At 36.3% G+C, this 26,051-nt stretch overlaps 3 protein-coding genes across 8 annotated transcripts; 2 read left to right on the forward strand and 1 right to left on the reverse strand.

Moving 5' to 3' along the window:
• The first annotated feature begins 1,867 nt into the window (after positions 1 to 1,867).
• Positions 1,868 to 21,152, forward strand: LOC107005675. Of its 6 annotated transcripts, none has more exons than XM_015204336.2 (20): positions 1,868 to 2,893; positions 6,503 to 7,060; positions 7,163 to 7,333; positions 7,417 to 7,579; positions 7,676 to 9,369; positions 9,481 to 9,597; positions 9,717 to 9,899; positions 10,011 to 10,073; positions 11,273 to 11,344; positions 11,514 to 11,774; positions 11,925 to 12,044; positions 13,984 to 14,043; positions 16,696 to 16,736; positions 16,922 to 16,999; positions 17,103 to 17,187; positions 18,654 to 18,812; positions 19,430 to 19,532; positions 19,657 to 20,023; positions 20,180 to 20,534; positions 20,843 to 21,152. In XM_015204336.2, the coding sequence occupies exons 1-16, from the start codon at positions 2,036 to 2,038 to the stop codon at positions 18,786 to 18,788; spliced, it is 4,659 nt and encodes a 1,552-aa protein (XP_015059822.1). In that variant the 5' UTR covers positions 1,868 to 2,035; the 3' UTR covers positions 18,789 to 18,812; positions 19,430 to 19,532; positions 19,657 to 20,023; positions 20,180 to 20,534; positions 20,843 to 21,152. The 6 variants fall into 6 exon arrangements, with proteins under 6 accessions (XP_015059822.1, XP_015059815.1, XP_027771483.1 ...); XM_015204329.2 differs by having other exon boundaries at positions 7,417 to 7,525; positions 7,616 to 9,369; XM_015204321.2 differs by having other exon boundaries at positions 1,869 to 2,893; positions 7,417 to 9,369.
• Positions 21,153 to 21,218: 66 nt separating this feature from the next.
• On the forward strand, positions 21,219 to 22,326 carry LOC107002887 (transcription repressor OFP17-like). The gene has a single exon (XM_015201125.2). It carries the CDS (start codon positions 21,583 to 21,585, stop codon positions 22,105 to 22,107), a length of 525 nt encoding a protein of 174 aa, XP_015056611.1. The 5' UTR covers positions 21,219 to 21,582; the 3' UTR covers positions 22,108 to 22,326.
• On the reverse strand, positions 22,305 to 25,184 carry LOC107002827 (putative pre-16S rRNA nuclease). Its single transcript, XM_015201012.2, has 6 exons — positions 24,874 to 25,184; positions 24,740 to 24,799; positions 24,446 to 24,558; positions 23,631 to 23,699; positions 22,868 to 22,919; positions 22,305 to 22,753 (listed from the first exon to the last, which is right to left on the reverse strand). Exons 1-6 carry the CDS (start codon positions 25,117 to 25,119, stop codon positions 22,619 to 22,621), a joined length of 675 nt encoding a protein of 224 aa, XP_015056498.1. The 5' UTR covers positions 25,120 to 25,184; the 3' UTR covers positions 22,305 to 22,618.
• Positions 25,185 to 26,051: the final 867 nt, after the last annotated feature.

Below are 26,051 nucleotides of genomic sequence, written 5' to 3' on the forward strand. Positions count from 1 at the left end.
TCAAACAACACAACTTTCAAATGAAGAAGGCAACACTTGTCTCCCAGGCATGAATATTTTACCAGTTGCCAGTAACTCATTTTCCTCTGCTATTTTTCCTTTTTGATAATGATGGTGTCTGGATCAAATTGTGTGCAACTCAATTATTCCAGTAATTGCATATTACCTTATACCAGTATGTATACCAGGTAATTATATCCACCAAACTTTCATTGCAGCTGCTTTAGTGAAACAACAAGTATCTCATATAGATGTGTCTCATGTAGTTCTGTTTTTGCTTATACACAAGAGATTTGACATCGACTTCTAGTATTTTGCTTGTGTTATCTTGTGCACAATGTTACATACTTGAAACCTCCTAGTGTTTTCGAAAATTTTCACCTGGTTCAAGTAATATTTGAAAAAGGAAGAAGCTAATTTTCTTTTCCAATTTGGCTTCTCCTATCTTATAAACCAATTCAGAAGGGGGTAGATTTAGAAAATTATGATAACTCATTGCTTCGTTTTACGGATTTTAGGTTGAAAATTTTTAACATTTAAAAATGTAAATATCCAATGTTATATTCAGTAAAGATATGATATATGTACATGATGTACTCGGATCCGGCTCCTCTCCATTTCTTTTTTCTCCATTTTCTCCAAGTTCCTATTTGGATTAGTGATACATGACATAGGTTAAAAATAAATGGCTAAGATTTAATTTCCAAAATAAATCTCTAATAATGATTAATTAATAAATACATTATATATTAAGTATTAAAAATTATTATAATATAACTATCTTAGCAACATATTATCTTGTCCATAAATATAGAAAAAGAATATTATATAAATGAAAAAAAAAAGATCCAACGAAAAAAAAGGAAGAAAATTTTTCTTTTCTATATTTCTGGACAAGATAATATGTTGCTAAGATTGTGAGATTATAATAATTTTAATACTTGATATATAATGTATTTATTAACTAAATCATGGTTAGAGGTTAACTTTGAAAAATTAAATGTTAACTATTTATTTTAACTATGACACGTGTCGTTAATCCAAATAGGAACTTGAGAAAAATGGAGAGAAGAGAAATGGAGAGGAGCCGGATCCGATTTACTCAACATGTCCGAGCCTGCCTCATCGATATATTAGAAATAATACTTGCGATGGTTGTCACGCTAAACAAATTGCTTCTGCTTCGTGAATAAAGGACTGAATTGGTTGTAAGAGATTTTCATCTATCCAACAATTTTCTTAAGTGTCTTGATATCGCACTCGCAAATTATAACAGTCTACCCATAAATCATTATCGTGAAGGAAAGATCTGATCATAAAAACAACAATCGAAATTTTAAATATGAATGTTAATACCAATATAAAGGAGCATAATTTGTCTCCGTCTTTATCACTATATTATTTGATATCGCGCTTGCAAATTATAACAATATATCCATAAATCATTATCCCAAAGGAAAAATTCAGTCATAAAAACAACAACGTGAAGATTTCAAATCTGAATATCAATTCCAATATAATGTGAGATTAATTTGTTCCCGTCCTTATTAATAAATTACTTAATATCACGCTTGCAAATTATAACCGTCTATCCATAAATTAGTTGAGAGAGTACATGTTAATCTAGTCACCAACGCCATAATTTTTTTTCATTAGTTTTCAACTATCATTAATTTTCATTTAAATTGAAGATTTTCTCTAGAACATAACTAAAAAAAAATTAAAAATTTAAACTAAAACCTCTTCTGTTAGCTTCTTCTTACCAAACTTTCTGTATTTGAATTGTTTGGATAATATTTAATAAAAATTTAATTTCAGAAGAATTCCAAGTGAAAGCATAAGAAATTTACTTCCTTTTGGCCCTTGTAGTTTTTTTCAGTATAAATACGAAACAAAAGTCAGCAAATACGGAATAATCTCTTCACATGAACCGCGATTGTTGCTTTGATTATCGTCTTCTACATGATCATCGCTGCAACTGCTACTGCTACTGCAACCACCTGAGAATCTTCACAAAATTCACCTGAAAAAAAAAATGAAAAAATCGAACTTTAGTTCGCCTTTGCCCCAAAAATCTATGAACGATTCAAGACAGCAGCTTTTTGATTCCCTCACATCTCACATTTCTCTCTACAATTCACAAAACCCTCCATTTCCTAATCATAACCCTAACCCTAGATCATCGCTTATCAAATGGTTCTCTTCCCTTTCGATTCCTCAACGCCAAGCTCATCTCACAATTGTTCACTCGAATTTCGTTCAAATCCTGTTGCAAATGCTTGGTAAACTTCAATCCAATGGTCATGGGTTTTTCTTCATCCTACCTGACATGCCTTCAGATGGTTCTGATCTTCCAAGCGTTTGTTTCAGGAAGTCTCATGGGTTATTAGCTCGAGTTGCGGAGTCCAATGAGTCAGAAAGGCGACTTCGTCAGTCTGTACGGATTTTCAGCTCGAAAGAAGGGGAAGGGGAAAATGGGGTTTCGGGTTTGTTGGATTTTGTTGATTCTTTGACTGTAAGTGAGGAATTTGTTGGAAATGTGGATACTTTTGTGAATGTAATGGATGGTGTTACGAATAGGAAGTTTTTGAGGGGGGAAGAAAGTGGGTTGAGCTCAGAATGGGTGGAATTGGGGTGGTTGAAAGAGAAGGGTTATTATAGTATCGAGGCTTTTGTGGCGAATAGGTTGGAGGTGGCGTTACGATTGGCATGGTTGAATCATAATAATGGGAAAAAGAGAGGTGTAAAGCTGAAAGATAAGGTGAATTCTGTAGGTGTAGGGGCAAATGCATTTTGGAGGAAGAAAGGGTGTGTAGACTGGTGGGGTAAGTTAGATGAGGCAACAAGGGTCAAGATTCTTCGTAATGGCTTAGGGAAGGCGGCAAAATCACTGGTACTTCTTTATATTTGAGCGTTTTTCTTGACTAGCAGATTGTTCTATGTTTGTTCTTTGGTGCTACATGGCTGTTTAATGTGCTACGAGTTCATTCAATGAGATTACAATATGTTTCAATTTGTATATGTGGTGGCATTTTCATTCATGGATGTTAAAAAGCTGAACTTTCCCTCTAATAGATAATGAGACATTTTGGAATAGTAAATAGCTTGTTAAATGGGAAGTACACATTTTAGAATCCTCAGGAATCTATCTAAACAGCAAGTGGCTAAGATTTGCAAGTAGGCTAAAATCTGTATCAAAAAATTAGCTCAGATGTAATAAAGGAAATTTAAAGGAATGTTGAGGAGGCCTATTTGATTTGGAAAAGCAAAAGAGAGTATGAACTGCAGGCATTCATGATAATTAACTAAATTATCAAATCATGCAACTTCTTAACTAAGATGTGTCTCTACATTTTCATAGAATTGAATAGTAAGTTCACACTGTTGTTTCTTGTTCTCATGCTTTACCAATTGGTTGAGTCAATTCAAACTTTAACTGATTTAGATTTTTAGGTACCCTATACCTATGTATGTACATCCCTTTTAAATAATGTCTCTCTTCTTTCTGAAGTAGTCCCGTGGTCATCTAAGTAGCTCGGACTCTTCATTTTTGGTGCCGCCCCTCGTGTCGTGTGGGTGTGGGATCCATACTTGATTCAGTCAATTGATTTTGGGTACTTTGACCAAATTCGATGGGGAAATTCTGGACAAATTCAATGATTTATTTAATCAAAATAAAAACTAAGGTGTTAGAAAGTGGAATAACTTGTGTATATACATTTCTATCTTCACTCCCTTTCCTTTTATCTCCTTACAAGATTGTTTTCTTGATCAATATTTTCTCCTTAAGTTTTCCATATAATATCTCATAATTTAGGTTTCATCCCTCTATTTTTAGATATTTGAATTATTTTAGCCTTATCCCCACACCTGTATCCAGTGGCGAAGCTAGGAATTTCACGAAGAGGGTCCAAATTTTTGAGATATTTGAATTATTTTGGCCTTATCCCCGCATCTGTATCTAGTGACGGAGCTAGGAATTTCACGAAGAGGGTCGAAAAGTTAAACAATAAAATCTCTTTTAAAAAGGAAAAAAATTGTTGGTGGTGAGATTTGAACATGCGAGCACTAGCTCATTAAAGGTGTCTAAACAAACATTCAAGACATCTTAAACCACTAGGCTATAACAACCTATAATGTCAAGGGTGTCCAAAATATGCTATTTAATCACCTCATGTATCATTTTACTTGTATATGCTGTATTTTTTTCCGACAAAGGTTGTCCAATTTGACACCCTGACATACATGTGCCTATGCCCCTGCCTGTGTCCATACATGGATCCGTATTTCCAGATCTTAAAATTTAGATCTTAGAGGACCCTACCTCTAGATTCTTCCAGTACCGGACATACGAACCCGAGTCCGAAACTTAGGTGGTCAGAGCCATGTCGATGAATATGTGTTTGGTTACTGGTAGATTTATATTTTTTAGGTACCATATCCCTATCTATGTACATCCATCTTAAATAATATCTCTCTTCTTTTTAAAGTAGTCCTGTGGTCATTAAGTTGCTCGGACTCTTCACTTTTGGTGCTGGGTGTGGGTTGGATGTGGGATCCGTACTCGATTCTGTCAACTGGTTTTGGGTACTTTGAACAAATTCGATGGAGAAATTCTGGACAAATTCAATGATTTATGTAATCAAAACAAAAACGAAGGTAAATTGAAGAAAATGGAATACCTTTGTATATATAAATTTCGATTTTCACTCCCTTCCCTTTTATCTCCTTACAGGATTCTCCTCTTGATCAATATTTTTTTTTGGGAATGGCAACTTTTTCTTCTATTTATCCACTGGTATACTACATCAAAGTAGCCCCTTTCCAAAAGTATTCAAACTACACAGATGGATGACTCCATCTGTGTTGTTTGTCACAAATAGTCTAAAACATCAAAAAGTTCTTCTGCCTGTAAAACTTTCTGTTTACACCAAAAATAATAAAGAGCATTCATCTTGATATTCTGCAAATTGTTCTTCTTACTCAAAACATCTTTGATTCCTTTCTTTCCACACTGTCCACCATATACCAGCTGGGACAATCTTCCATCTCTTCTCCTGAATTGTAGTATTGCCCACATGATCCAACAATTTAGAAGTTGTACTATGTTTCATGGTTTCACCCAAGTGATCTTCCTAAGGCTGCTGAATATTCTCCATATTTGATCAATATTTTCTCCTTAAGTTTTCCACATAATATCTCATAATTTTGGTTTCATCCCTGTATTTTTAGATATTTGAATTATTTTAGCCTTATCCCCGCACCTGTATCCATACATGGATCCGTGTCCCTAAATCTTAAAATTTAGATCTTAGAGGACCCTACCTCTAAATTCACACCTATATGGGACATTCACACCCGAGTCCAAAACTTTGGTGGTCATAGCATGTTAGTGAATATGTGTTTGGTTTCTGGTGATTTTAGATTTTTTAGGTACCCTATCCCTATGTATGTACATCCCTTTCAAATAAATCTCTCTTCTTTCTAAAGTAGTCCTGTGGTCATCTAAGTTGCTCAAACTCTTCACTTTTGGTGCCGCTCCTGTGTTGTGTGGGTGTGGGATCCGTACCTGATTCAGTCAACTGGTTTTGGTACTTTGACCAAATTCGAGGGAGAAATTCTGGACAAATTCAATGATTTATGTAATCAAAATAAAAACTAAGGTAAAGTGAAGAAAATGGAATACCTTGTATATATATAAATTTCTATTTTCACTCCCTTCCCTTTTCTCTATCTTAAGTTTTCCACATAATATATCATAATTTAGCTTTCATCACTCTATTTTAGATATTTGAATTTTAGCCTTATCCCCGCGCCTGTATCCACACATGGATCCGTATTCCCAAATCTTAAAAGTTAAATCTTAGAGGACCGTACCTCTAGATTCACACTTGGACTGGACATCCGCACACGAGTCTGAGAACTTAGGTGGTCATAGCATGTCAGTGAATACGTGTTTGGTTACTGGTGGCTATTTGAATCTTTGATAACATCTTTTTCACTGTTAAACTATATTTTTCCCCAGGGAAGCCTTATAAATTACTTGAAATATAAAATATGCTACTCTTTTCCTCTAGTTACCTCTACACAGCATGTTCACATTATTTCTCAAAAAAAAAAAAAAAAAACAAGAAGAAGAAAAAGAAAGAAGCAGCGCAAAACAGTAAACTCAGCATATTATCTCCTGTTCGTGTATGTCAAAGCAGCAATTGATTTTAGATAACATACCACCTATAATTGTTTGATTTTGATTTGATATACTTCCCATAAGTCATATTTTTTCACAAATAGCAACTATTACATTAATGATATCTCCTAGTATGTGTCTTATAGTACTCCTGTCCTGCCTGACAATGTCAATCAAATGATTGAGATGTAAGGAGTTAAGCTGTTTAATCTTCTTATTGCTGGTAGAGTCATCTATTCTTCCTGCATATTTAATAGGTGCTCATTAGAATTTGACACAGGCTTATGCTGTCCAATCTCCAATTATATCTTTCAGATTACTGACACTTTGAAAGGGGCAAGAAGTGTTTCAGCGGATAAAGCTTGGCTATGCAGTTCAACACTAGAACAACCTCTGAGGGGTAATCCTACTTTGTCTGATCGAAGAAACTTTGTGAATCTCAGAGTGTCAGATGCAAGAGTTGCAAAAAAGAGCACGCGTCATGCATCAGTGTTTGGAGTCTCATGTTCATTCAACAAGTTACTTGATTGTTTGTTTATGCTTGAGGATATCTCCACTGTGCTGTTGGCATGTCCACATTCTGTTTGCGAGTCTCCTGATAGTGAAAAATTATTCTTTAGTTCATTTGAATCTGTTAATACTCTTTCTGATTGTATATTAAGAAAATTACGGGGGTTACTCATGATTATATCTCTTGACTGTACAAAGTATGAGCTACTAGAGGATGAAAACTTGAATTCCTTACCAAAGCAAAACAAAGAGATACTTGGTGCTTCGAACCGTAAGAAAAAAGGGAAAAACCGTAAGGTGAAGAAATCAAATTCTTTGCCAAAACCTAAAACAGATGGTTTGAGGCCTGTTAAAAGCACTGAGGTACAACTCTGATCTTGAAGACTTCCCATAGAAATTCCCTTTAGAAAGAAAAAAAAAATCTATACCATGTGTTCCCTTACTTTCTTTTAAAATAATATGCAGGACAAGGGAGACACATCCATGTGTGGTGATAATGTACATAATAGTTCGTCTACTGGTTTGGTCGATAAATTTTGTGGTGATAATGTACATAGTAGTTTGCCTAGTGGATCGGTCAACAGAGAACAGCAGAAGGATCGTGTTAAAGAGAGTCTTCCATCTTTGATCGATATGGTTGTAATTATCTTCTCTTTCTACTATGTATCAGATATCCAAGTTATGTTGTAAATAGTTTGTAACTGACTGACTGTCTGCAGGGACAGGGTGAAGGACCAGATAATCAAACTGTTAGAAGTGCTTCAAGGAAGAAAAGGAAAGAAAGAAACAAGATTAAGAACCCTAGCTTGATAACTTCTGGGGAAGATGGTAAATGTCCGAAAAGAAATTCTCAGAAGTCCTTTATTTCTGTCAACTCCCGAGGTAGGGAACCAAGTTCTGATTGTGTCACTTTAATAGATTCGGTTGTTCAAAGCGGATCAAAAGATTCTTGTATTGACAATGAGAAACGTGAACCAGAAATGAGCATTCTGAGTCAAAGCAGTAGGGATTCTGGTTCTGCTGGTTCTTTTGAAGGTTACAGGAATCCTTGTTTGACAGACCATTTGCCCAAAGAGGGAGTGATGGAAAATGGAACGGTAGCTGTTGCAGTGGAAACTACCAATAGGGAAGGCGATTCTGCTATATCTTCTGTAATGCCTGCGATTGGATCTGGACGCACTCTTTCAAACGGCAAGGAGTTCAAAAAATTGAACAGATCAGGTTTTCTTGAGCAGAAAATTAAAGTTGGTGATGCCAACACAAATTTGACCTCGTTACAGGAGAAAGGAAGTGTTGATGTTTATGATACAGGGCCGATGAATTCTCCATCTTATGTTTCGTATGAGTGGCCCAGTGTAGCTCCTGTTCATCTTCCATGCGGTGATTCACATCTCCCACGGGCTACTGATAGATTGCACCTTGATGTCAGTCACAACTGGAAAAGTCATTTTTGTCATTCTTTTCTACGCAACGTACGCCATGTAAGAAATTCTTCAATTGAAACAGGATGCCCTGGAATCATATCTGGACCTTTGCCAATGAGTTTAGATTGGCCCCCAATGGTGCGCAGTATCAATAGACTAGCTGCTCCATCAGTTACATGCAATTATGATGCTGGGTTTATATCTAGGAGAACGTCTTTCCAGCAAGATATAGCAGCTCAAAGCATGCACTGCAATGTGGTGAGTACTGAGGATGAAAGGGTGTATTCTGGTGACTTAATGGACTTCTCCGATCTTGCAAATTCACATGAAGTGGGTGAAGACCATGATTATCACTGGATGTCTGAAGAAGAGTTAGAGGTACATGCTGTTTCCGGGGTGGACTATAATCAGTACTTTGGAGGTGGTGTTATGTATTGGAATCCTTCTGATCATCTTGGTACTAATTTTTCACGTCCTCCCTCTCTTAGCTCGGATGATAGCTCATGGGCATGGAGGGACGCAGACATGAATAGGGCAGTTGATGATATGGTTGCCTTCTCTTCTTCCTACAGTACAAATGGTTTGACTTCTCCTTCTGGTGCTTCCTTTTGCTCTCCATTCGATGCTTTAGGTTCAGGGCATCAGGCTGTTGGTTATGTTATACCAGGAAGTGAGATTACCAGCAAGGTTCTGCAGTCATCATCATCAGCAGATCTAGTGACAGTAGAGAATGCTTCAGGATCCTTGTCCAGTTTGCCCGCTGAAGTTGAAGCAAAGTCTGTGGATTCACTCGCATACCCCATTTTACGACCCATTGTCATTCCCAGTATGTCTAGGGAGAGATCAAGATCAGATTTTAAGCGCAGTCATGATCATAAAAGTCCTTGTGTTCCTCCCAGTAGGCGGGAGCAACCTAGGATCAAGAGGCCTCCATCACCTGTTGTCCTCTGTGTTCCACGTGCCCCTCATCCGCCTCCTCCTTCTCCAGTTGGTGATTCTAGAAGGCACAGAGGTTTTCCAACAGTTCGGTCTGGTAGCTCCAGCCCTAGGCAGTGGGGTGTCAAAGGTTGGTTCCATGATGGAATTAATTTTGAAGAAGCCTGTATACGCATGGATGGTAGTGAAGTAGTTTGGCCTGCTTGGAGGAGTAAAAGTCTCTCAGCCCATCAGTTAACGCAACCTCTACCTGGAGCTTTGCTGCAGGACCGCCTAATCGCAATTTCACAGTTAACTCGCGATCAAGAACATGTAAATTTCAAATCTGAGAATCCGGTTTGCAGTTTCATAACTCCTTTATTCACATGTTTCTGTCTGCTTGAGTGGAAAGCTATACTTTTGTTCATTCTTTTTCTTTTCCAGCCAGATGTTGCGTTCCCACTTCAACCTCCCGAAACGCTGAACTCTACTGCAAAGAAGGCATGTCTCTCAATGATCCATAGTCGCCTTCACAATGAAATTGAGAACTTCTGCAAACAGGTAGACTCCCAAGAGAGTAGTAGCTTCTGCAGTATCATTTCAGTAATTTTACCAGATTTTGAGGATAAAAAATCCGGCAATGTGATGCTTATTGTTGGTTATCTGTAATGACATTCAAGGTTGCCTCTGAGAATCTGATCAGGAAGCCTTACATTAATTGGGCTGTAAAGCGCGTTGCACGTTCTCTACAAGTATTATGGCCTAGATCGCGTACAAACATTTTTGGTTCAAACGCTACTGGGTTGTCACTCCCATCGAGTGATGTGGACCTTGTGGTCTCTCTTCCTCCTGTGAGGAATCTGGTAAGCATGTCTTGCATAATATGTGCTTATGTTATATCTTTTAGGTATGGAGAAAAAGAGTCTTGGAGAAAGGAAATCATGTTGTATTCTTTTCTTTTCTTTCCTCCATAGGAACCAATTAAAGAAGCTGGGATCTTAGAGGGGCGAAATGGGATCAAAGAAACATGCCTTCAGGTATTCAGGATCACATGAATATTCTTCTCTAATAATTGAAGGAGGAAATGCTATGCTTGCTTTGAAAGACATGATCTTTTTGTACTCCCTCCATCCTATAATACTTGTCATGTTTCATTTTTGAGACTGCTACATTTCTTTGACCAACATTTATGATATATTTTTTCACCATATTGATATGAGAAAAAAAGTTGCAACTTATAATGCTTTTTGTATTGTTTGGAATATGTATATTGTGATTTTAAAATATTTAATTAATCTAGTCTAATTTAGCTCTGAAAGATGGTCAAATTGACTCTGGAAAAGTGAAACAAGAGCGAGTAAACTTAAAGCACGGGACCTAAAAAAAAAGAAGAAGAGGAGAGAACCTTCTTGCTGTTCCTTAATCATTAACCAATATTTTCCTCATGACCCTCAACCGCCCCCACCTCCACCCACCCCACACAAAAAAAAGAAGAAGAGACACATGGGCTTAACTTAACCCCAACAGCTACCTGATGAGAGGAGGATTTCTCGAGTCTTTATTAGCAGACCATCAATCCATTGCCCAACCAATGGGGTACTCTAACTCACTCTACCACCTCCCCTTTCACTCCTAGGCCCAATTAGAGCATGGATTGGGAGCCCAAACAGGGATATGAGCATCCCTGACTATCATACTATATATATATATATATATATATATATATATATAAAGATATGGCACTTGAGTCTAACCAAACTGCAAATCCATAGAAGAAGAAATCACCTAGTGTTTTGTCTTTGCTGGGATTCAAACTTAAAACTTCATGGTTTTCAACCCACTTCATTGCTCTCTAGGCCACACTCTTGGGTGCAACTCCCACGGCCCATTTTATGCATATCTAACTGCCTATATAGTCACAGTCTTAGATGAGTAGTGGTGAGAGTTCCACATGTATTTTCACTTTCTATCTTATAAAAGAGTGAACTTTAAACCATGTGGGTCTCAACAAGTCACTAAGGTATAATGGGGATGTGAAGATGAAATAGTTCAGAAAAGAGAAATATGTCATTATTTTTGGAACAAACTAAAAAGGGAAGCATGTCCCTGTAAAATGGACGGAAAAAAGGGTACCAGACAAGAATATTGGGTTTGTTTTACCTTGGTTGTCCAATTTGATACAAATATAGCTTATTCTAAATGGAGCTCCTTCTTGCTGACATAGAACACTTTGCAGCATGCAGCTAGATATCTGGCTAACCAGGAGTGGGTAAAAAATGATTCTCTGAAGATCGTGGAAAATACTGCTGTAATATCTCTGAAATCCAAAATCCTTTTCCTTCTTGGTTCTCATCAGCTTTGTGTTTTTCTTTATGTTAATCGCAATACCTTTTTCCTTCTCTCTTTTATCACAAAAAAAGTTACCTTTGACCTCCTTAGTCATTGTTCCATACTATGTTGCTTCCATTTTTCTACAGATACCAATTATAATGCTTGTGGTGGAAGTTCCACATGACCTCATTTCGTCGTCTCTATCAAATTTACAAACACCAAAAGCTGAACCAACTGAGTTGACTGTTGAAGAAGGCAATACTTTTCAGGCTGATTCGACTTGTTCGGATTCCTCATCTTCACCACAGTGGTCTAAGATGAATGAATGTGTGAAGGATGTAAAAGCAGTTCGACTTGATATTAGTTTCAAATCGCCTTCTCATACAGGATTACAGACCACAGAGCTGGTATGTGTTGAAGAGATTGCATCTGAATATTTGTGGGATCAAATTCAGAACTATATTCTCTTAATCTTTATCACTTTAGATATTTGTTATGTCAAGCCTGTCATTGGTTATGCATGTAGATTTATCGTATTTTTCCATTGTCGATGATAGGTAAAAGAGCTCACAGAACAGTTTCCTGCTACCACACCTCTTGCTTTGGTGCTAAAACAGTTCCTAGCAGATCGCAGTCTTGACCAGTCATATTCAGGCGGTTTAAGTTCATATTGTCTAGTAAGCTTTCTCAGCATCAATATCTGGTAGAGTTACCTAAAAGTGTTTCAGTTGTCTATATACTATTTTCTTACTTGATATTCAAGTTTGTTCTTTTGGTTATGCTTAAATACATCACTCTTCCATACTCTTCTCCGTCATCCTGGGAAAAACTGTAGAGTTGTTTTGGGCACACCAAAAATGCCAAATATGTTGAGAATAACGTTTCAGATTTCAGTAAATTTACAATAATGAAAGCGATGGATTTGTCCTCTTCAGATTCACATAGCTAAATTACCTCTTCTTTGAAGGTTGCTTTGTGTGACGCATGTCACTTTGGGCACTAACCAAGAGAAACATTTGAGATTTGATCTTAAGTGGAGCCATGCCTTTCCATATGGATTTCCATGGCCAGAGAGTGTTCTGAGATGAAACTTGAGTAGAAATCTGAGTAGCATAATTTTAAAGAGAAGGTGGCCTCTGATTTACCTTTTCAAATCATACATCAGATGAAGAAGAGGCTGAGGTAGTGCTGCTAAGTAAGTTCAAAAGGCTTAGGTGTCCATCCGCTTCCTAATCATTTAAGTTCCTCTAAAGTGATAAGCCAACAGTGCTCTTGTCTAAAATCTGAGGTAAGAGTGTCTTGGAAGAGGTGATGCTGAAGAGAGCCGTACATATCTTTAACAGGAGAGTTGCCAAGTCATCTATCATTCAAAAAATAACCTACGCTGGTATATTTATGAGTGCCTTCAATCTTATGATTTATGAATGGTGAATATACAGTGCACCTACTTCTTTTGCTGCCATCTACTCATTTCCTACACTGACTGCTTTGCTAAGCTGCTTCATTCCCTTCTTGACACTCTATTATGTGTGGATTAGTGAGGGCAGTTGAGGCAAAAGAAGGATATTTTCTGACTACTCCTTTGCTTAGAAAGCAGAGAAAATGAATGATTAAAGAGTTCTTTTTCTTGCTTGGGTGCTGTAGAAATTAGAGAATCATTTTCATCTTGACCCAAAATTTTAATCAGTTACAAATAAGTCAAACAATTTTTCACTCATACCATGTTTCAACTAAAACCAAGCAAAAGAGATGGAGGTTGGTCGGCTACTCTTATGCTTTGCTTGGAAAGAAGAGAGAAAAAAAGAAAGAAAGGAACAACTTGGAGATTTTTCTTCTCTTGCTTTGGTACTGTAAGAATTAGGGGATGAAAAATAAGAGAGTACCATTTTCTTCTTTGACTGAAATTTAAATCAGTGACAACAAAAAAGTCGAACAATTTTCTTTTTCATTTTTGTTTTCTATCCAAACCATGCATTCGTAAATAGAAATCTCCTTAGCTTTCTCCTCCTCTATTTTTACTACCAGTTTCCCTCCTTTCTCTTCCTTTTCCTAATTTCCCAGCATAAGTTATATTTATGCTCACAAGTGATTCATTCTAGTAGTGAAGACTGAAGATTAAGCGTCCTTACCTTGATTTACGTGTAATTAGAATTTCAGGAGTGGGTTGATGTATTCATTTGTCCATTAAGAGATGACTGACTTATTCTAACTAGCATTCTGATGAAGTTCTAGAATCTAAGATTATATTGCAAGAAATACTGACTGGAGTGACTATAGAGTTCCCTATCTTGATTCATTATTTTTCAGTTCTTGAATGAGGCAAACATCTGGAAATTAGATTGTGGTCTCTGAGTCTAACTCAAGGTCAAACAGAAATTTTGTTCGTTGGGAAGTGGAAATATCTGCATTGTGGTCATTATCTATTCAATCTAGTCATCTGTCAAACTTTTCACCCATTTGTTTCAAGCAAAAGTGAAATAGTGTAACTTATTCAATTGTCTTCCAATTCTTGGCATTCTTACCTCAGAATTCAGATGTTTTGCTTCCCTTGGTTTCATTCTAGATCTTGATGTTAATGTGTTTGAATGTCTCTTAAATGTCTTCACCATTTAATAGGTACTATTGATCACACGGTTTTTGCAGCATGAACATCATCACAGTCGACCAATTGATCAAGTATGATTGAATCCTTCTTTTTCTTTTTTTGTTTTCTTTATTGTACATTTAATTTTTGGCGATTGACCCCTGTTTTATTGTTAATGGTATCATCAGTAAGCCTGACATGTTCAACATAGATTGTGATGGATGTCTCCATTGTTTTTGTTGTTGAGTTGTTCATATTGTGATGAAAACATTCATAAGACCTTTCACAATATAAAGAAGAACCTGTGATACGACATAAGATGATTTTCTGGGTAAATACTGTGAAATTTTCATCGGTTATTTGGGACATCTGTTTAGAAAGTGACCCACTTTTAATTCCTCTTTCAACTGTGGGCCTTTTAGACTACAATCGAAAGATCTCTTTTGAGCTAACTGAAATCTGATGAGAAAACGTTCATGGTCTAAAATATTGTATGTTATTGCAAATATTAGATGAGTGTGGTGTTTTATTGTAACATATGAACAAATTAGACCCGAGTCTGATGTTGTCCGGAAGGGTAATTTCCCAAGGGTGATATTTGCACAAAATTTTAATATTAGGGACAAAATCTAAATGATCGCTTAAACAAGGGACATTAGTGTATATCATCCATAAACATTAACAGCAAAGAACAAAGCGGAGGGAGACATTTCGTGGCAGCAGAACAACCTAGCCAGTTGAGTTTCTCTCATATTTGGGTTTAAGCTTGATAGTTTAATTTTAGGCTATAGTGAGCAGGTGAAATCCATCTTTTTGGTTTTCTCTCCTCCTTTAAAAATTAAGATAATGTAGCAAGGTAAAAAGGAGGGCTTATGTGAGGAGGTTGGCCTTTTTAACTTCAATACTCAATGGAATTACTGAAACTGAAGGGTTGGAGATCACACTTAAAGATGTTATCTACCAGCACACATGAGATAATGATGAGGCTTGTAAAAGTAAAAAGTAAGCTGTCGTAGCGAGATCAAGCGCAGAGGCGGAATATCGAGCTATGGCACTAGCAACGTGTGAGCTTATGTGGTTGAGACAACTTCTCCAAGAATTTAAGATAGGAGGAGTTGAACCGATGACATTGATTTGTGATAACCAAGCTGCATTACGTATCCCTTCTAATGCAGTGTTCCATGAAAGAATGAAGCAAATTGAGATAGATTGTCACTTCATTCGAGAGAAGATTGAGTCTGGATTTATCACAAGTTTTGTTAACCCAAAAGATCAACTGGTGGATATTTTTACAAAATCACTCCAAGAATCTAGAATTAACTATATTTGTGGCAAGCTAGGAACATATGACTCTTACACTCCAGCTTGAGGGGAATGTTATTTATGGTCTATTTGGTAGATATGCAATTATTTAAAATATGGTATGATTAAATAATCTACATAAAAGAATACTCTCTTAATCCCTTTAATTAAGCAGTTGGGAGATTGTGTAATATTTTCTATATTCTTTCCTTATTTACATTATCTGTAACAACTATGTAATCCATCAACTTGAGGGAGATCAATCAATTCAATTCCCAATCTCTTCTTCTTCTAAGTTCTCATGGTATCACAGCAGACAGAGGTCATGTGATCGAATCTCACTGCTACCCAAATTAAAAAGAATTTCTACGTACTTGACCCATGAAAAAGAATCAGGCCCGCATGTGAGGGGGCATGTTGAGAATATATTATCTATTAAAAGTATGCTTTCCTCTAACAATTTAAGCTTTTAAATGAGATAGTTACACACTTCAACAAGTTCAAATAGCAGAAACTTTAGGTGCATGTCTGATGCACTATGAGAGCCTTGTGGAATGGACCACCTTTCTGAGTTATTACATGGAAGTTACTTCACCTTTCAGCTGCAAGTCTAATTTTCAAATTCTTTTCTGACATTGAATATTAGTTTTTTTGCTTTATTATTTTTCGTTCAAATCCTAATTTCATTTTGCTTCTCCTGATCATCGCGTCCTTCCTTGCGTGTCAGAGATATAAAGCGAGTTCATGAAAGACTTCCCATACCATCTCTGAAAGTTTTGCAATATAAGTGGCCCTGCTTCAAAGCCCCTGAACTTTGATGTATTTGTTATGATGCCTTCATATGAACGAGGATTGGGGGTACGGCATTTAGAAATTAGATGTTAGGGAAAGATAAATGTATAAAAGAGCCCATCTGCTGTCTTACCTACATGACTATAAATAATGGATTACATTGTACCTGAATAAACAAAACTGATCTTTCTCTTGAAAGATGTAGAACTTAAATGCTAGCATATTCAATGTAAAATTAAAAAATCCACCTCCTCCTGCTCTTTGCTTGTACAGAACTGCTATGTGGACAGGTTAGTTGGATAGCCTTGTACAGAGGCCATATGATAGGGTTGCTCCTACAAATACTGATCTTTCTCTTGAAAGATGTAGAACTTAAATGCTAGCATATTCAATGTAAAATTAAAAAATCCACCTCCTCCTGCTCTTTGCTTGTACAGAACTGCTATGTGGACAGGTTAGTTGGATAGCCTTGTACAGAGGCCATATGATAGGGTTGCTCCTACAATTTTATACTTGGCGAGCTTGTTAAATGCTGCAGTGCCTCTATGGAAGAAGTTGACTTTGTTTCAATTAATTAGAACTAAGCTTCTTTTATTTTTTTCTTCTGATGCACAACACTTATTGAGTGTAACTTTGATCTTATCTTGTAGAACTTGGGGAGCCTCCTGATGGACTTTTTCTACTTCTTTGGGTGAGTTTGAACTGCTTGTATTTCCTTAAACATTTTATCTCTTATTTGGTTCTTACAAGCAGCAGCCACACATTTTAGTTAACTCATATTTCTGAAGTCCAAACCACTATGATACCCCTGCTCCCTTAAAAAAAATAGATGCAAAAAAGGGTACTGCAGATGTAAAGCCTTCTTTTTGTTGTCAGGAATGTGTTTGATCCTCGTCAAATACGTGTCTCAATACAGGGAAGCGGCTTATACATAAATAGAGAACGAGGGTGCAGGTGTGACAAATTGCTGAACCTCCTGATTTTGTTTCTTGTAAATCTCTAGCTCCATTTTTGTGATGATTATCCTTCCTCCTTATTACCTGGTTTTACTTTGTAGCATTGATCCAATTTGCATTGATGATCCTCTATACCCAACCAATAATGTGGGGCGGAACTGCTTTCGCATACACCAATGCATCAAGGTTAGTTAGAATTGCTTGTAATAAATTTTCTAGAAAATATTTGTTATGAACTATGGATAGTAAGCATGAAATATAAGTTCATGTCATCATCACGATGTTAGTAGAACTAGAAAAACTTGTCGGTCGGGTGAAATGAAGAACTTGTGATATTTTGGGTTTCTTAGCTTTTAAAAATCAATAGGATAAAATGTATTTGAATCTCCTAAGAGGTTGGCAACAAGGAGTTCCTTCTAGGCTGGCTAGTAGCGGGGATGTGTTGGTTAATGAATTAACCAGACATATCTCTCAATCACCGGTAGATTAAAGGAGCTTTTGATTTGTCGTTGGTTAATTTTTATTATATTAATACAGTTGATGCAAGTGAATTAAGCGTTGGGCTCCACTCTTGGTGGTGCCCGACTGCCCTCTATCAGTTTGTTTACTTCACTATTCTACTAATTTGTTAAGTTCCAATCCCAACACTGTGCTTCCTCTACTTCGGGAGTAATTTGCATATGTAAAAGCTTGAATCATAAATCTCGTATTATATCTCTCGAATGACATGTGATGTATTTTTATTGAAAAGGCAGCATACGTCAGTTAAAAGTGAAAAGCATAAATTCCTCTGTTAGTACCTTGTTAGTCTACCAACAGTTTTATGCATGGAAATTAAATCAGTAGCTGTATTTTCTGTTCTCTGTAATATGTTCTGTAACAGTGATTCCCCTTTCCATGTAACAGTTGTTTCCTGTGTAGTATTTATTAGCACTAAGGAGGTTATTCCTCCACTTTCTCATTTCAGTAATAGTGGGAAGTTATTTCCTTGTTATTAGGTGGGTGTTAATCACCAATGTTGTATTTAAGTTATTTGAATTCAATGAAATGTTAAGCAGAAAACTACTAAGTTTTTGAGTACTTCAAACTCAAGAGATCGCAGGTTCTCTCTTAAAGAACCAGCACCATAGGTCGTAGGAAGAAAACATTTGATTTCACACTACAACGCCCCATAACAAGATCCATATCAGGGGACCATAACATCCTCTTATGCCTCGCATTATCTTAGGCCTAACTCACACCCCAAAGGCTAGCTAAAAAGGAGGAGGATTGTCAAGCCTTATAAGGAGTCCACCCATCTCATTAACCACCAATATAGTTCTTTAACACCTCAAATATGTAGAAGTCAGCTAAAAATACTTTGTTCTTTTAAAGTGATGGAAGATGAACAATCGCTAAGGAATAGCTTGAACTACTGTACTTTGATGACTCGAAGCGACTCTACTTTTTCATTTAATTAATATAACCTGAAGTAACAAACTCTAGGTATTCTCTTTGGGTGCTTCTGTTTGACATATTGTTTAAGTTGGTTCCTAAGTTATGATTATTTTGGGACTGAAGTTGCTACTGAATGGATTAGAACACGCGCTAAAAATTATAATCATTGAATATTGGCTGCATATAACTATTCTAATAAAAGTTACTTTCTGTAGGCATTTGCGGATGCTTATTCCATTTTGGAAAATGAGATACCTTCTCTTCCATGCAACGATGAATCTAATTCAGTGCCTCAAGTTAAGCTACTCCCAAGAATTGTTCCAAGCATTGAGGTTTCTGAGGTATCTTAATATCAGAAATTTTGCATCTTGAAGGTATGTTAAGCTCATACATTATCTTCAGATCAACCATAATACTTGTATAGTTTTCAAGATGCCATTAGTATTTTCTTTTATCTTTTTCCATCCTCTTAGATTGAAATGATTGGTTGCATAAGAATAAAGTTTTACACTTATAATGACTTGATCGAATAAAAAGAGCTTCTAGAATGTTCATAAAGATATTGTGTAAGAGCCCGTTTTAGAGTTACTTTGAACTTTGCCAAACATTCCCAAAAGCTAAAAATGACTCAAAAGTAGGTTAAACCAACTTTTAAGCCAATCCAAACAGGCTCTAAGTATCTCCACGAAGTTATCAAAGAGTTGTGTTTCTTCCTCTATACGGGTGAATTTTACCTTTTCTTAAAAGCATCTCCATGAAACCAGTGAGAAGGAAAGACACTATGCTAAACATTGAAGTTTGGGTCTCATAAGTTGAGTAATCTGAATATTACATGGTATTTTTTGTTTGATGTTGTACTCTTCAAACTCTAAAGTATCTGCAGAAAATCTTTTCTTTCCTTCTATTTGCCATTAGTTTCTTGTTATCTTCTATAACTATCAAAGACTCAAAGATTTGTCTCAATCATTTGTGTCCTTCTATTTGGTATCAGCTTATTGTTATTACTATCAAAGATTCAATGATCAATCTCAACTTGCAACTGCCTCTACTAGAGTTGGACTAAATTCTACAGCCGCTCATTCTGCCGTGATTGGGTAAGATCTTCTTTTGCCCTACAGTTGCTTGATATTAAATTTTTGCTTTTGTAGATTTGGTTTCAAATTTATGTTCCGAACTTCTAGCAAATTGCAATTAAATTGTTTGATGTTATGAATACAGGTTGGAATTTTGCCTTTAAAAATTGGGACCAACTTCTACTGGATGTCAAAACTAAGGAATAGTTAAAGAGCTCCTCCATTCAATTGAATCAAACATTGTCTGAACTTGACCATGTCAATATATGATGACCACATTGACATGTTGGAGACTGTCTATTGCTAGCTGGTCCATCTTGAAAGTTATCCCAAAGTTAGAGAACTCTCAACTCGTTACAATTTTAATTTTCACCAAACTAGAATTTTGTACTTGAAGAACTTTTGATGCCATTGTTGAAATGGATTTGTACATATCATCATTGTGGTATTGAATTGGGCACTACTAGAGCTAATGAGGCAATTTGCAACTTACAAAGAGATTGAGAAGTCTAGTAAGTGTTATTTCTATGTTCTTTTCTAACATTTTTTTTTTGTTTTTTCTTTAGTTGATGAATCATGGCTCATAAGATTTGAAGTGAAATAGCACTCTACTTGTTCATCGAGAGTCCTTGGGTTCTGAGAAGTTTCTATTCTCATGCATTATTCAGGTACTGGCTAGAATTGAATGGACATTCTGAGGCACCATTCCATATCTCCAACCTCAAAGTTAAGATTTGAACCTTGGGCTTATCTCAACTCCAAAAGCTAGCTCATGCGGTCAGGATTGTTAATGAGGCACACAAACCCAACCCACACCGATGTGAGACTCTAACACCCCCTATACGCCCAGGATTGGACAATTAGAGCGTCGTCACATGGGAGCCAAGTTCAGGTAAATGAAGTCTCTGATACCATGTGAAAAGAAATGTTGGTGTCCGTGCTCTCTTGATAACAGTGTTGACCAGGCCATCTTGCTCGTGCCTCAAATACTTCACCAAGTATCTGCTACCTCCACCAGCGCAGGTACTGGATAACTCTACCCACCTAGGCTTAAGCAAATGATAATCCTGACCCTGCATAATCATTATTAGAAGTCATGTATTATAGCTATGTTATCTTTCTGCTAGCAATGCATCTTTGGACTTGTAATTTACGGGTGGGAAGTGGGCATTTTCTGCTGGCTCCAAGGGTAGAGGATCCTCTCTTTTACTGGTTTATTCTTTTCCACTTGTCTTTGTTTACGTTCCCCTTCCTCTCTCCTCCAGAGGCCCCTACCCTAAGAGTCTATTTCCTAAAATTTGCCTTCTTGATTTGTTTTCATATTATTTCAGTTGGGAGGATCACAAATAATAATGATCTGAAGTGATTTTTCACTCTGGCGATGCAGTTGCAATAACAATTAAGCTGCGCCGGTGCTTAAAGGTGAACTCTTGGTTTTGTATTTGGACTGAAATGCGTCCAACTAGAATGGAGTCAAAGTAGAAGATTTGTGTAATCGATCTCAATTAGTTTGACATAGAGGCGTAGTTGTTGTATTTTGTTGTGTTGTATGAAATAACAATTGGATTATCTTTAACTCTTTTTGGGTACGCAATGTTCATCTTATATTGTGCACACATGATGTACATTTCTTTTCTCACTCACCTTGAGCTTAATTTCCTAATATTTTTCTTATCGTTTATTTACTTATTCCTTTTGAATGATTCAACAGCACGGATCAAGAATAATAATAAAAAATAAACTGGTCATTCCAAGAATCGAATAGGCACATTGTGTTGATTTATTAATACCTACAGGAATTTTATCAACTCCAAAGTTTTGAAGACATTTCTTTCATGCATACCACTTTTCGTTTAATATGAAACGTGTCGTCCACAACTCATCATTTTCCCAACCTTAGAAAAAGGGGCAACCCTTCCACCAACCTTTCAACAAACTAACATTTTGTCTCAGAAAATCAACAACTCTCCTGTCATTTCCAAACTAAAAGAAAGATAAACCTGAAAACAATCATTTCCCAAGTTTGTTGCTTTATCACTACTCTTTTCCTCAACAAATAAAGGTTCCAACAATGAAAGTAAAAGTGTTTGGTCGCTTCAAATGCAAGCTTTTCAATCCATGCAAGAAAATAGCAAGGTTGTTCAAGTTCAGACTCAGAAAGCCCCTCTTTATAAGAAGACTTAAGTTTCGCCATTCAGTACATAAGACTGAACGGCTAAGAAGAGTAGAGAGAGAGGACGACCAAGTCATGGAGCTCAAGAGCTTCTCAGAAGTGGAACTTCACAACAAAGCACCATTTCCATCACCTCTCACCCCTGCTTACGTGAGATTGAGTGCAGCAACTAGAAAAGATGTGCCAGTTCTGGACAACGCGGAAGATGCATGCAGGAGCTTTGAGAATTATCTGGTGGAGACGATTGTGGAAGAGGGGAAAATGAGGGATTTGGCAGATGTAGAAGAGTTGTTATACTGTTGGAAGAATCTCAAAAGCCCCGTCTTTATTGAACTGGTGAGCAGGTTCTATGGAGAGCTATGCAGGGATTTGTTTTCCAATAGCTACGAGGACAATGTTAACACCCCTAAGAGACTCTTATAATGAAACTGTTTTATCTTATTGTTTGAGCACAACTCATGTCTTTACACTCACAGCTTATGTTGCTCGGTATCCTCCAAACATGCATAGCTTTTGAAGGATCTGACACATACCTAGTTGTATTCTTGAAGACTCCAAACAACATAGCTTACACCCCTTTCTATGCATGTATTTTGCAAAAATGTAACAGCAGTAGCAAATTTGAGGAATCAGCAAGCCCAACAAACAGGTTATTTCATAAGTTCACCGTGTACAGTGTCTCTATCACATTCATTACCATCCCTACGGCTTTTCCTCGAACAAGATACATGAGTGCTTTTCCTATCGAACTTGATATAGAGGAGCATGATACATTAAAAATATGTAATAGGGTAAACCATCCATGTCTTCTAAAGGCATAAGTACTTTTCAAGTGGCTAGAGCTGTCGCAATAACTGTGTTGATCTACTCAACCATCTTTCCTACAACTAGGAAATTTTGGGAGGGGTTCCTGTAAGCATTGCAAATTATTCAACTAATCAGATTCATCTGTAGAATAATCAGCATCCTTAGAACACCCCTTCTTTAGCCTCTCTTGGAGATCCAACTGCTTGGGTAACACTAGCTCGATTCTCCGACCTGACTCTAAGAAGTATCTCTCAAGCACCATCTGCAATTATACAATAAAGCTCGGTTCTTAATCATAAGTTACTATTTTCAGTCTCTCTGGAAAAAATGTACTGGAGAAGTAGAAAAAAGACAATGAATTGAACTGAATGCATACAGCAGCAGCGTAGGCGTCCTGTTTCCCTTCACGAGCAGATTTTCCGAGGCCCCTAAAAATAGTTGTGCGGTTCATTTAGAATTTTATTTTTATAATATTCCGATATCGAAAGAAATTTATCTTTGTCAAGTATGCCCCATCATGAACCTTAAACAACGTATTTATGCCAATTTTCATCAAGACATTTTAATTACAATATTAGAACAAATATAAGACACATGCTAATTGCTAATGTTTCTGAATTTGCTCACATTGGCAATATATTATCTGAGGTAAGTTAATTAATATATTAACTGATCAACCCCATGGGACTAGCATGCTATCATGGTTCCATCGATCACTTGCATCCTCTCACCAGCACAATATGAGAAAAAATCTCATAGTTTTTTCCATCTACTAGGATTAGGACTGTGGTCTAATGATCTTCATTCTAGCACTTAACTAGTTAATCTTTATTTTGCTTATAATGGAAGAAAAAGTGATAAGATCTACTACTAATAGATGTTTCTGCCACTTACGGATAATTTCTTGCAAGTTGTAACAGACTGTTCAAAGGATACCCTCCCTTCTCATATACACTTGACAATCAACTTATTAGCAAGAGAGGTAGACAAACTTCATCAATATCCAAATGAGATTATGGTTCCTCCTTGCAGATCCTAGATATTTCCTCATGTAAGAGAGAATTGGCCGTTGATGGAATGAAAGAGCTTCCCCACAACTGATTCAATAAAAAAAGGAATAAGTCGGAAGAACTTATTACCTATCAACCATGTAGCTCATTGCGTCAATTGTTGTCCCGTACTCTTCCTGCAGATATACTCTCCATCCCCTAAAAGGACAGAATCGACGTTTAAGATGACGTCCCTCGCCACTTAGAAAATGAATATAAACATGTCACGAGAAAATGACCAGTGAACTACAAGATGAACTTAGTGTCAATAATTTGTAAAACCAACCTATGAAAAGAATGTAAAACCAAAGCATACTAGCTCAAAGCTTTCTAAAAATAGGAAGTCAACTAGTAGCCCTAGTGTGTAATAATCAGATCAGTTTTGGTTAGTAAAGCATAGCAAGTAAACATGTTCTAGATAGTTCAACCAATAGAATTCCAACTATTGATCTGTCCGTTTTTCATTAGACTTAGAGACATGTACTAAACTTCAAGAAAGGACAAGATTTCTAGTTCAAGTGAGTGCTTCATGTTGCACGATACCTTCTTGCAGTTTTAATGACTTAACCATCTCATCTAACAATCTCTTCATAGATGAGTCGAACATTTATCCTCTATTATTTACGAGAGGACGGTTGTCAAATTTGACAAATATGCAATGTCGCTAGCATTTGAAGCTACTCAGGTATAGAATGCAACATCACAGCATACTTCACACAACCAAGTTGATCACTCTAAAACCAGCATGTTGAAATTGGCTCACATTGCCAATTCAGATCAACCAACAGAAAAGAGATAGTCTCATCCGTTTAGCCTGCAATTTCAACTCGTTTTTTTGTTTTCATTATTTAGCCCGATTATACAAAGAAAACGATTACAGACTAAAAGTGCTGAATAATTAGTACCTCTCAGCAGCTCGAACAGCAAGCCTACCAGCAACACTCCGAACTTTGTTCGATTGTGGAGTTTCCTTTCCATCACTCGACAAAGGGAGTCCAATTATAAACTCATCCACTTCCTAACCTCCCAACAAAACCATACTCATGAAACTCCAGATACTGGACTATCAATTTAATTCTTAACAAAAATAAAATGAAAAGAGTAACTAAATCATATTCAAGAAGAATCACATCAATAACCAGCTTATAAATAACTATAAAAATTAAATCTTATACATCAAACACAAAGAAGCTGTATACCTGTTTTTGGGCAATATCAATAATTCGAAGTTCAAGCTTCTGTCCTCTCAACTCCAAAACCTAAAATCCACCAAATCAAAGTTCCAGTATATGAATGTGGGTGTATGAGAGCTTTGCGGATGAAATTGGGTTACCGTTAAGGGTCGAAAGTTGAAGCCTTTACTAAGGGCAAGTCCAGTACGGGCAAGACCCAAATCCACCCCAAGACTAAAACCTCCTCTCCATGTTGAATCGAGCTTCCGTCGAACCGCATTTGGGGGAATTTCCTCAACCGATACTGCTCCTATTGCCAGAGCTATTGTAGTTAATCGCGGAGAGTTCCTGCCGGCCGGCCGAAATGTCACCGGCGGCAAGCTTACCGCTGCTAATAGATGTGCCATTCGAAAATGTTCTGGGACAATATTTTTTCAATAAAAGCATATTGGATATGGCTAATTTTTGGGACAATATGTTCAAACATAATTTTGAGTGTTAAATCATGAAAAAGAGTGCGTAAAGATTTCCATTATTGTTTTAGTATTAATTAAATAGATAAATTATTTGAAATGGCTATTAGGATTTATAATGATAATTTTGTCTTGAACAATTAAAAACATAGCTTATGTTAAAGAGTAATCACTTTTTCACTTTTGTTTGTTGTTTAATATCACTACTTTCTCTATAAATTTCATCAAACATCTTGACTTTCTAAATTAAAAAAATTACTTTAAGAAAAAAAAAAGAAGAAGAAGTCACTAATCTAACCTAATTATCTGATTTTGATTTTCAATATTTTCCTTTGTGGGTGGACAAATTAGTCCCTAAGTACACTTGTCCCATTTTTTTTTTGTTTATTTAATTTTGACTAATTAACAAACTACAATTTATTTATTTTTATGTATTATATACTCAATTAATTATTTTAAAATCTTAAATTTTGAATTCCTCCACTTCATAATTAATAAGCGTAAAATGGTAAACTCACTATGACAATTATTATTTTTTTAATACGTGTATCATTTCAAAAGTGAACAATTACTTAGAAATATAGAAAGTATAACTATTAGTCTAACTTCTTATTTTATTTTATAACCATTTCATATTTGAAATTCATTAGTTCAATTAATTAAGAATCACATGTTATAAAATTTATTTAAGAAAGAAGACACTCTATGCAAGACATGCCCATTCTCAGTAATAGTACAAATTGATATAACTACATGTCTACTACTACTGGGGTATGAGACAAGTCTTTGTTTAAGCTGTTCAATTCTTGAACTTGAAGGCCAGAAAAAGTCACTCCAATCAAATTATAGCCCCAAAAGGTTTGAAC

This window comes from Solanum pennellii, chromosome 1 (assembly GCF_001406875.1).
Source record: "Solanum pennellii chromosome 1, SPENNV200".
Taxonomy (NCBI): domain Eukaryota; kingdom Viridiplantae; phylum Streptophyta; class Magnoliopsida; order Solanales; family Solanaceae; genus Solanum; species Solanum pennellii.